The sequence below is a fragment of the Quercus suber genome, unplaced genomic scaffold (assembly GCF_002906115.3).
Source record: "Quercus suber isolate HL8 unplaced genomic scaffold, Cork oak 2.0 scaffold_587, whole genome shotgun sequence".
In the NCBI taxonomy this organism is placed as follows: domain Eukaryota; kingdom Viridiplantae; phylum Streptophyta; class Magnoliopsida; order Fagales; family Fagaceae; genus Quercus; species Quercus suber.
The window spans coordinates 242,403-253,820 of record NW_027070032.1 but is presented as its reverse complement, the minus strand read 5'-3'; the positions used below and the strand labels follow the sequence as shown (position 1 = coordinate 253,820).

Sequence of the window (11,418 nt, the reverse complement as noted above, 5' to 3'; positions counted from 1 at the left end):
CAAGGCTGCTGTTACCCCCATTGCTGAATATTCTATGCAGTGTTGTAAGCTATCCTCCAAAGTGTGATAGAGTTGATAAGCTTACTAGAGATTTTCTTTAGGGTTCTACGGAAGAGAAAAGGAAGCTCCACCTAGTTAGATGGGATAAAGTTACTTCCCCAACTAGCCTAGGTGGTCTTGGCATTTTTTAAATGAGGGCTAGGAATGCTACCATCCTTGCTAAGCTTTGTTAAAGGATTGCTTCGAGCCCGGATGCACCTTGGGCACTTATGCTCACTTCTAAATACCTTACCCTTGCCAGGTTAGGTGAAAGGGGAAGAAGATTACCTGCCTCAAGTAACTGGACAGCTTGCAAAGTTGGGGGTGTTATATTCAACAAAGGATTAAAGTGGTCTATCTCAAATGGAGAGGTTGTGAGTGCTTGGGATGATTTTTGGCTTGCCTCAGGCCCTCTTAGGAAGCTTATACAAGGTCCTCTTTTAGAAGGGGAAGGGAAGAAATCAGCTAAAGAGTTCCTTGCTAATGTGTTTGACTCTTCCTTTATTTTCCCTGATTCAATCCTTAAGGAAATACAAGGAGTGCCGCTTGCTACGAACCCCCTCCAAGATGATATACTTATTTGGGGCTTCTCCAAGGATGGAAGCTTCAATCTTCAGTCAGCTTACCTTCTTGCTAAGGGTTTAAACCCTTTGAACCTGAACACTCAAAAACTTTGGGACTGGAAGGAAAAAACCTCTCCAAGAATCAAATTTTTCCTTTGGCTTTGCTTCCACTCTAGCATCCCTAAAAAGGAAGTGCTGGGTTCAAGGGGTTTTAACCTGAATAATACTTGTGATTTGTGTGGAGTTAGTATGGAGTCTATTATCCATGTTTTGCGTGATTGCAATGTGGCTAGGGAAGTTTGGAGGAATTTGGGTTTTGATGATACTAAACAAGATTTTTACGAAACCACACTGGTGGATTGGCTTAAAAACAATTGTGAATCCTGTGAGTATCTGTCTCAACCGCGTATACCTTGGAAATATGTGTTTCCCCAAGCTGTTTGGTAGATTTGGCTGCATAGGAATTGGTTTATATTTAAGACAGGGAGGTAAGAACACAACATTCACGTGCAAAGCATTAAAAGGGGTGTTGGGTTTTTTGCACTAGTACCAGATTGCTCTAACAAACCGCCTAGAGTGCAAATTCAGATTAGTCCGTTGGCTGGTTGGATGAAGCTTAATACTGATGGTGTTGTTTTTGGTAACCCGATTCAGGTGGGGGAAGGAGGTGTGATTTGGGACAGTAATGGTGAATGGGTGGCTGGTTTTGTGAGGAAGCTTGGGAGTATGTCCAGTGTCTTGGCTAAGCTTTGGGCCCTCAAAGATGGCCTCTTACTTGCTCGGCAACTTGATATTATTAATGTTAATATAGAATTTGATGCTGATTTGATTGTACACTTACTTAACAACCTCTCCTCTCATAATCTCATGTTAGAACCCCTTCTAAATGATTGTAGGAACCTGATCAAAACCTTCACTAACTGTACAGTGGCTCACATCTTTAGGGAAGCCAATAGATGTGCTAACAAGCTTGCTAACATGGGAGCAACTCAAGCTGTTAATTTTCTTTTGTTGTATGAACCACCACCTGTGGTTGTCGATTTGTTAGCTTTTGACAAAACTGAGCTCTTTTGCAACAAAATGCTTGTTATTTAGTTTTATGTTATCAGCTTGGTTAACCAAAAAAAAAAAAAAAAAAAGAAGACCCAGGTGGTTAGGCATACTCGGTCCAATAACTCAACCAATAGGAACGCTAGGACAAAGGGGAGGGCCAACTCAAATCCACCAAGTTAAAGCCCAGTAGATATTGATTGGGGCCTATATATTGGGTCGGGTTCCACAATGTCAATCACAAAAACCGAAAAGAGGAGCATTTCTTGCTGTTGTCATTCTTGGTGCTGCTCACAGCTCACTGCTCAACTGCTCGAGAATGACAAAAAGCATTTAAGGGTGTTGAGGTTAATGCTATGCTATGGCTATGGACTCCAAAATTTCAATGCCAGACTCCTCCAAACGCCTTCTTTTCGACCGTCGTTACGGTTGGGTGTAAGTCTCTCTCTCTCTCTCTCTATATATATATATATATATATCATAGTGAAGCATAAAATCGATTGATTTTCACTTTGCAGAATTGACGAATGGAAAGACCCATCTGAGGAAGCACTTGCTGGAGGCCGAGGAATGTATGTTTTTCTTCTTTAACCTATTTTTCCTTCACAACAGAGAAAACATGCTGGAATATATTTGGGGGTTTTATGCTTTCGGTTGTTGTAATTTCAGAAAGAAAAATTGGGATGGTAAAAAAAGAAATAAGAAAGAAAAACCCAGAGTTTAATCTTAGTCATGGCACAAATTTGAATTCTATAATTTTATGCTTATTCTTTTTTTCATTTTTCTTTTTACTTCTAAAAGGTTTTGCATACTGCCTCTAACAAAAGCTTTGATGAAGACGGTTTCTCAATCGGTATGATGACTTATCTATTATCTATGTGAATTCTTACGCACTTTCTCCATCTTCATATAGTGGACTTAAGTTTACTTAATTCTTTTAATTAATTTTAGGCCTTGTGGTATTTATTGAACTTGATGAGTTGTGCCCTTTCTTTTTTCCTTTTTAATGATAAATGGGATTTTATGGAGGCTATATGTCAAAAAATTAAAGCTGTAGTTGCTTTAGCAAGCATGTTATCATATATTCTATGAATGGTTTTAGCCCATCTCTGTCAAGCATCGTATTAAATGCATGAATTCTGTGTTTATACTTAGATAATACACGCAAATGTGCTGCTAACTCATGATTTAAAGGAAAAGAAAGAAATGAGGGGAAACACCCCCAACCATTTTCACCGTTTTTTCAAATGAAAAATAGAGTGGTGCGGTTTCTTATTCTCATTATGCTTAGGCTATTCTTGTCTTTTAGATCTTTTGAAAGACATGCATTGTCACCTCTCTCTCTCTCCCCTTTCAATCCATAAATGGAGAAAAATTGTTGAATAAATATAAAGAGGGGCTGCACCAAAGGAGAACATATGCTAAAGGAAGAAGAAATGAAGAAAAGGAGCAGCAAAAAGTTGTAAACTTAGAAAAGAAAAACTTGAAATATATGCCCCTGGCATTTGAATTAGTGTGAATCTAATTGCATTATCTGAATCCTTATGAATGTGTACTACAAAAGCTAAAGTTTTGGTTATGTTAAATTTAGCACTGAATTGCTTTTATTGTTATATGCATGTGGTATTGAGTTTGTCAGGTGCCATCTAGAATTTAGATATATGATATAAAAACAGGAGGAGACTGAAAAATTAGAAAATACAAGAATGGCCAATTAGGAAAGGTTGCCAGTATAATATAAAAGAGTATAGTAAACATATGAAAGATTTAATACTTGTATAGTTGTATGGACATCTGATTTGCCTCAATCAACTTATCAAATTACATTTCATGTAAGGTTCAGAATTGTGCTTGTTATATAGCTGTGGCCTTGCATTATCTGAATCCTTATGAATGTGTACTACAAAAGCTAAAGTTTTGGTTAGGTTAAATTTAGCACTGAATTGCTTTTATTGTTATATGCATGTGGTATTAAGTTTGTCAGGTGCCATCTAGAATTTAGATATATGATATAAAAACAGGAGGAGACTGAAAAATTAGAAAATACAAGAATGGCCAATTAGGAAAGGTTGCCAGTATAATATAAAAGAGTATAGTAAACATATGAAAGATTTAATACTTGTATAGTTGTATGGACATCTGATTTGCCTCAATCAACTTATCAAATTACATTTCATGTAAGGTTCAGAATTGTGCTTGTTATATAGCTGTGGCCATACCATAATCCTGAAGGCATGACCCTAGTCAGGATGTATAATGATGATTTTATTACTTAGTGATATTAAAAAACTTACCTCTTTTTCACTGTTATACCCTTGCATCTAGTTAATATTTGTTTTATCTTGTTTTTATGTTAGATAGGTTTATTTTTAGCCCTTCACATTCAAGTTCACAATTTTGGTGTGCAAACTTTTTTCTGCTTGCACACAACAGATATAAATACATCTATGTTATGTCTCACATATTTCGGGGATAAAATTTTCTCCTCGGTCATGTTTCCTTATTTCAACGAGAGATCTACAAAGTAAACTGGGAAGGAAGCCATTAATTTTAAAAATATAGGACTAGGAGTATTGATAGATGCCAAGAGCTTTGTATCTCAATTGACATCTCCTAGTATCTGCAACAGAGATGTCTAGGTTTCAAATCTACCCTTCCCGATTATCACATTATCCTAAAAAAAAAAAAAAAAATAGCAGTTTTGAAAGATTTAGTATTTTCTATTTGTACAGATATTCTGATATGTTTATTTTGTAAAGAGTTTCAGACATGCTTAATTTGCATGAGGTCATAAATAATCTAGAGGGCATGACCCTAATTAAAATCTTTGTACAAATTAGATTCCCTTCACCTTTTCCCTATCTGCTAGCTGAAAAATAACTTTGGAAATGCACCTAAATATAGTTCCTATTTCAGGAATTTGAATGACTGATTGCCATCCTCTCTTTAGAGTTAGTCCTTTGCTTCTTATTGCATCACTTTTCATTTCTTTTTTTCAATATTAGTTATGACTTCCTCTTATTTGTATTTTATCCACTCAACATCCACTGTTGTAAATTGGTTTTGTGCCCTTGCTTTCTTGTTGCTCTCTCCTTTTTTATAATTTGTAACACCTTGACATGTCTTTTGTACTAACAAAGACAACTGTGTCTAGCTTAAGCTGTATCTATAGTGTTATCTTTAATGTGTTGTGTGCTGCTTAATGGTCGCGCATGTTTAACTTAGAATCTTTAGATATTTTGTTACAATGTACATTGCAGACATTAGATCTAGAGGTTCTTTGATGTGGAAGAAGGATGAACTTATCTTTTTTTCTCACGTTTCCTTCAATTTCCTCACAGATTACTCTTGCAGGGAGCTCTGCAGTTAAAGCTCTTGAAAGGACAGACCTACTGTTGCCTCAGATAGTCCAAGACGGTCTAAATGATCAGCTTCACAAGTTCATGTCTTCGTTAGAGAATCGAAAATTCAACCAACTCTTCCTCAAAGAAAATTTGCAAACAAATGCAATCAGTTGCTCTTCCCATCTACATATGGATAGCAGTGAATCACAAGATTCACAACTGGCTTGAAGCAATTAGATTTGACCAATCCCTTTCACTTGAATATGTATCCTTTATAAACCATTACTTTAGGCTTTTGTTTCTGTAGCAAGCTAGATGATATTGTCTGTGATCATGACAATATTAGTCGCTGTTTGAAATTTTTTATTAAGAAAAATAGGACTTATCAATTTATTAATGAATTAGATTTTTATCTTAAAAAAAAAAAAATGGATGGATTATCCAAGTACATAGTCTCCTATAAAAATGGTGTTTGACATGGTTTATTTAAAAAAGTCTACTGTATTCTAAATGACCTTGGAGAGTTACCTTCTAACTTCAAATGTCGACTTGACTTGCTGCTGCTTGAGCATTTCTAATTATCCTGCCAATCTTTGTAATGTTTTATGAACCATTTATGTTGATCAGGGCTGGTTTTGCCGCTGGGCCACTTAGTCAATTGCCTTAAGGCCCGAAGTGGAAGCCTAAGAAGCACGGACACAGGTATGGATACGATACGGTATTATGACTTTTTTTTTGAAAAAATAGGACAAGGGTGTGGCAGGACACGTCTATTGAATATATTTTTATTTTTATTTTCTATATATTATTAAGAATTTATTTTTCATATAATATTAAATATATATCAAATTAAAAAAAAAAAGATAATAAATAAAATCTATGACTATTAAATGATGTTTAGAAATTAGCACACAAACCAAAAATAAGGATATTTTTTATTATTAATTTTCAGTTGCATTCTTATTATTCAGAACATAAATGTTTTCTTTGTTTTGTAAAAGGTATTTGATTTCTCATGTTTTTGTGTCCTGGCTGTGTTCTGTATTTTTGTTTATTATTTTAAATAACATGATTGGGACATGCATGTAGAAGTTTCCCTGGCATGTCAAGTGTTCGACATGACTATGGTACCCCAAATGAGTGTTTCTGCTAGGTTTCAAGATGCAGTTAGCTTTAGTATATATTATATAAGAAAAATTGTATATAAATAGAGAACAAGAAATTGTCCCAGCCCATTTCATTCTTCACGGGAAAAAAATCCCAGAAGGAAGGGATGTTCTCTTTTCAAACCATGGAGACGTACCTAAAAACTGCCGCAGAAGATTATTTCTTTGGTAATATCATGGTGCTTGGAGCACTACTTGTTAGCTAGTCCGGCTTGTTCTAGTAGGACAAATGTTTTATGAGGCAACCTTATTACAAATACTTAAAGTAGTCGTTTTGCATCTCAAAAAAAGAATAAAGAAAAAAGGAATAATGGATTTGTTAAATTAAAAAAAAAAAAATTATAATGCAAAAAATTAAATCAATATGACCTAATTTATCTTTAAATATAAGATGCCTCATTTAAAATTTCTATTTTAACCAGCCTTAAATAAGTGTCTACTCAATTGGCTACGAATAGGAAGCTACACACAAATGATGGCGTGGAGAAAGTTGACGTAAAAGCTTTATCTAAGTTTGGTTGGAAAGGAGACTTCAAATTAATTAAGCTACACACAAGAATGAGACTTCAAATTAATTGAGCTCCTCTTTCAATGTTCTTCCTCTTTTTAAATTTCTAAACTCGAGTCCACTATGAATAGATGTGTTTGAAAATTTTGTAGTCGTTTCTTCTACATATCACTGAGTCTTGGAGAGAATGTCCACCGATTTCTCATTACACCCAAGCGTCTCCAGATGGTTTTATGCCCAAAAAGTTTGTAAAAAACAACATAGACCATAAGAGCTACCGTTGATGTACCTCCAGTTAACATGAAAAGAACCGAAAATGTAGTAGGGCTAAGACTAGAAACTTCATCAATGGACTCCACATAATCCACACACTTCTCAGATGCAACCATACTCTTCTCTAATTCTCTTAACCTACCACTTTCAGATACGTTCAGTATTGCTTTATTTACATCATGAAGCAGCAGAGACCCTCTTGGAAATACCTAAGCCACAATACAAACACAATCAATAATAAAAATCTTAGTAATCAAATACAATTCTTTAATTTACCAGTACTGTTCAGCTTACAATGTAAAAGAAAGGCAGGTCTCATGTGCCTGACATATGAGAGAGTTTTCCGTAAAAGAGATTCATTTTCCTTGAGACAATTAGAAAAAAGGACCGGTAGTTCATATCATATTTGATTAGGTCTCAGGTTTTTTGTGTTAATAAAAATCCAAAATTTTATGAAAGCATTTCAATTTGAAGTTTTTGTCGTCTGTTCAATTCCATTATTTCTTTATGATATTCACGACAGTAACATAGCGGAGAAAAAAAAAACCATTGATTAAACCATGTGTTTCACTTAAGACTTATTTTTAAATCAATTTCGTAGCCATTGAACAAAAATGATAGCGAGAGAAATGCTTGGTTGACAATGTTAGAGACATATATCCATTATTTAAAATAAAGAGAATACTTTAACAGAAAACTTACATATGAGAATCCTCCATCTTTGTAAGTCGGTCCGGCAGTAATAAACTCTTTGCAGTATTTTGCAAGGAATAATTTGGCAAAAGGAACTTCAAGAAAGGCTGCTGCTATTTCCTTACTTCTAAGTGCATGAGCATATTCTTCTGGTGAGTTATAAGTCCTGATATTTCCCTTGTGGAATCGTAAGACATCTACCAAATATTTTGCTACGAATGATCCCCTACAGCATCCAACCACTGCATTTCCATACTGCAGTGACTCAACATCATTTACACTGGCTTCAAGCTTTTGCACTGTGAGTATACTTGTTAGGTTAGCCGTGTATATTTGCGTGATTACTAGTGCTACAAATAGCCACACCACCATTGCCATGCGTGATAGATTGCTATGTAGTTTCCCCCCTATGAATAAAGTGATATTAGAGACATATATTTCAAACTTTTTCAGATCGATTTCAGAACCAACAATGCAGCACATTCAACAAATTCACAAACTGTCACCTCAGCGGTTGTGAAATTTGTTGTGTATTAATTTTTGTTTCAACATAAAAGTTTTAGAATCTATGGTGAAGAATGATAATAAGAATAAAAAAAATTTCCAAGATACCATGTAAAGAGAAGAGACTAGTGAAGGCTAAGCACAGCAAGGCACCAATTTGATTCAAAGCAGAACCTTTGAGTTCAGGGTTGTGATTCCGTTCTATCAACCACACAACAAAGCCATTATAGACAATTATTGCCCCTATTAAAGCCCACATGGCTTTTGTGAATGGCTTCATGAACAGCAATCCTCTATTAGTAGTTTGTGGTCGAATCCGAACTGGAACTATCATCACCAATCCTGATTCTGTGTAGGGCTGTGTGAACGCTGCATGTTGGAACCGCTTGGCCACTATGGCTACGTCACCAACCACTGCATCAAACTTCTACTCCCATGAAAGAAATATTTCAAGTATGATTAGTCTTAGCTACTAGAAGGAAAGGAAATCATTATGACCCAAAATTAGAACAAACCAAAATAATTTAAATAATAATGCTTCAAACAAAAATAGATTGTAATTAGTATAACATCATTTTCATATAAGATCACTATTGATATTATTATTGTAGACCAAGCGCACCATGTCATATTAGTAGTTGTAAAATTTCTTGTGGCTTTAGATTTATTATAATTTAAAATTAAAATGATAGTTTATCAATCTGGATGTCTCTCAACATGCTTTAGACTTATTGTTGGTTCCTTAATTATGAGATCCCAAGCTGCAAGTTAACAAATAATGCTCTTAGAAAAGTAACAACTTATGCATCACACTTCTTGTTTTACTAAGATAACAAACATGACTTCCTAGAACTTGTTGCATTTGAGCTCTTACCATAACCCAAAATTAGAATGAAGCACAATTGCTTAAAATTAAAATGACAGTTTATCATTCCGTATGTCACTCTCAACATGCTTGCTTCGAGTTTTTGTCAAAAAAAAAAAAAAAAGAAGGAAAAAGTTAACAGCCCAAAAATATTGGATTAAAGATATTCTCAATGACTTGAATAAGTTAAAAAGAGTGAAGAACTTCTCACTTTGAAATAAACCTGCTCCACTATTTCATCATAAGTTCCATCAAAGGGAGTAAAATTGTATGGCAGGTAGTATGGCAAGCTTCCAACAGTTGCTTGGAACAAATCAATTGCAAATCCTTCATAAGCAGTACTGTTTTTTGACTGATCTTGTACTACACTCACAAATTGTTTGAAACTTGATTTGGTGGGTACACCAATCCTCAGTGGGTTGGCATTTGTTGGAAGAGTCCATCCTCTTGGAGCAGTCCAAGTTCCACCTGGCCAATACACCTTCTCCAAACTCCTCATAGAAGTGTTGTTTGCAGTTCTTTCATCAGTAGTCACTGAGAAACCCTTTCTTTTTGACCAGAACCCAAGTTCCTTATAACTCTTCCCAAACACATTGATGATCTGAAATATATGCGCAGGAGTTACTTTCTTGTCAATAAATTGAACCTTTCCATTTAAGCCATTATATTCACTCAGCATAATGTTATCTAACAATGGTTGGCTGCCCTTGCTGCTTCTCATCATTGCTAGACAAACTGTCTGTACAGCATCAAAGGCCTGCGCCGCAAAAATCCCAGGTTCATTTTTGTCCTCTTCTGGATTTTCCAAGCTAAAGTTTTGACGAAATCTAGCATAAAAGTTTTGAAAATGAGGATGGTTTTGCGGGAAGTAGCTTTTTACTCCTATAATGCCTTGCATTGAAGAAATGGAGGAGGCACTGAGGGAATGGATAAAGCTTGTAAAGGGTTCTGTTGTGATCCAGACATAGTCTTTCTCCATCATGTTCATTTCTTTAGCCCTCTCAAAAAGTCTCACAGCTAATGTCAATGACAAATGAACCACAAAAACTCGGTGTTGTTTACCTTTAAGCCTCTCGAGCTCTATAGACAATGAAGAAGAAGAAGCATATGGTGAGAGGGCTACGGTATGGCTTATCTCTGCCCCAAATTCTAGCAGGGCATCAGAAAGATGAGGTATGACTTCACTGAGCAAAGAGTCATTATCTTCGTAAATTACAGTGACCTGATGCCATTCCCAGGACTGAATAATAGCAGCTATGGCTTTCATCTGTGCATTCTGGTTTGGCGAAGCTTGAAGCAGGAAAGGCCACTTCTTTGTTGCCCATTGTGGAGTTGTATCAGCAAAAGAAAGAACTGGGATTTGAGCATTGTTTCCAATCTCTGCAACTAGAGAAGCTTCTTCCCATGTATGTGGTCCCAGTATGGCTTGCACTTGTTGGTTCCTTATGAGATCCCAAGCTGCTAGTAAACAAATAATGCTCTTAGAAAAGTTACAACTTATGCATCACCCTTGTTGTTTTACTAAGATAGCAAACATGACTTCCTAGAACTTGTTGCTAGAATTTCAACAGAGAATTCCTCAATTATGCATCATTCATTACCATGAATTTATAATATGAAATTGACCAAAAAAATATTTTGAAGTTCATAAAAACGCTTACATTAAAAGAAGTTGTACGGAACTTTTTCCCTACCTAATTAATACATTAGCGGAAGAGTGCCCAAGCTTTAAGTTATATCTGGATCAGGTAAATTATAATATTGTTTTTTTTTTTGTTTTTTTTTTTTTCACAATAAAAGGAGAGCTTTCCATGGACTAAGACTTTAAAATTGGAATTTAATGTACAACTTAGTGGAGAAAAAAAGGCTCAACTGTTTTTTTTACATACCCGCAAGAGTTGCCTGTACAGGTTCACTATGAGTATTTTTAATGTGCAAATCAAATCTTTGATTTGTCTTGTCAAAGACATCCTTTATAGCCATCTCCATCGCCACTTTCTGTTCCTTACCAACGCGAGAACGGTAGTCTATTATTACCCCTATAATGCCTCTGACATGTTCCTTTCCAAGTGTGGTGGTCCTTCCATCTACGTTAGCCTTTTCTACAAGTAACAAGACCAAGGCCAAGAATGTGAAGGTAGGGATGGCAACGGGTCGGGTTCGGGCCGGGTTTTTTCATACCCGGACCCGACCCGCGGGGCAAGGCCCGTAGTCCGGACCCGGTCCGTTTAGGGTACCGGGTTTTTTCCCGGGGCCCGGACCCGCCCCAACCGGGCCCCGTTTATGAATTGGGCCCGTTTGGGCCCAACCGAAAAAAAAAAAAAAAAAAAATTTTGAGCCCAAATTTTAATTTAAGCCCAGATTTAAGCTCAAATTTTGCCTAAATTTAAGCCTAGATTTAAGCCCATATTTT

At 35.9% G+C, this 11,418-nt stretch overlaps 2 protein-coding genes across 3 annotated transcripts; one reads left to right on the top strand and one right to left on the bottom strand.

Annotated features, from left to right (window-relative positions):
• The first annotated feature begins 1,897 nt into the window (after nt 1-1,897).
• LOC112005581 (uncharacterized) lies at nt 1,898-5,510 on the top strand. Of its 2 annotated transcripts, none has more exons than XM_024037873.2 (4): nt 1,898-2,087; nt 2,171-2,224; nt 2,454-2,505; nt 4,994-5,510. In XM_024037873.2, the coding sequence occupies exons 1-4, from the start codon at nt 2,014-2,016 to the stop codon at nt 5,222-5,224; spliced, it is 411 nt and encodes a 136-aa protein (XP_023893641.1). In that variant the 5' UTR covers nt 1,898-2,013; the 3' UTR covers nt 5,225-5,510. The 2 variants fall into 2 exon arrangements, with proteins under 2 accessions (XP_023893641.1, XP_023893642.1); XM_024037874.2 differs by having other exon boundaries at nt 5,007-5,175.
• A 1,321-nt stretch (nt 5,511-6,831) lies between these two features.
• LOC112005561 (glutamate receptor 2.8) lies at nt 6,832-10,994 on the bottom strand. Its single transcript, XM_024037837.2, has 5 exons — nt 10,895-10,994; nt 9,217-10,463; nt 8,249-8,567; nt 7,646-8,043; nt 6,832-7,152 (listed from the first exon to the last, which is right to left on the bottom strand). Exons 1-5 carry the CDS (start codon nt 10,992-10,994, stop codon nt 6,832-6,834), a joined length of 2,385 nt encoding a protein of 794 aa, XP_023893605.2.
• Nucleotides 10,995-11,418: the final 424 nt, after the last annotated feature.

Coding starts and splice junctions, on each gene's coding strand:
- LOC112005561 (XM_024037837.2), bottom strand. CDS start 10,994: ATGGAGATGGCTATAAAGGATGTCTTTGACAAGACAAATCAAAGATTT. Junction 8,044..8,248: donor TAGTCTCTTCTCTTTACATG/GTATCTTGGAAA, acceptor CTTTATTCATAG/GGGGGAAACTACATAGCAAT. Junction 7,153..7,645: donor AAGATGGAGGATTCTCATAT/GTAAGTTTTCTG, acceptor ATTGTGGCTTAG/GTATTTCCAAGAGGGTCTCT.
- LOC112005581 (XM_024037873.2), top strand. CDS start 2,014: ATGGCTATGGACTCCAAAATTTCAATGCCAGACTCCTCCAAACGCCTT. Junction 2,225..2,453: donor CTTGCTGGAGGCCGAGGAAT/GTATGTTTTTCT, acceptor TACTTCTAAAAG/GTTTTGCATACTGCCTCTAA. Junction 2,506..4,993: donor TGAAGACGGTTTCTCAATCG/GTATGATGACTT, acceptor ATTTCCTCACAG/ATTACTCTTGCAGGGAGCTC.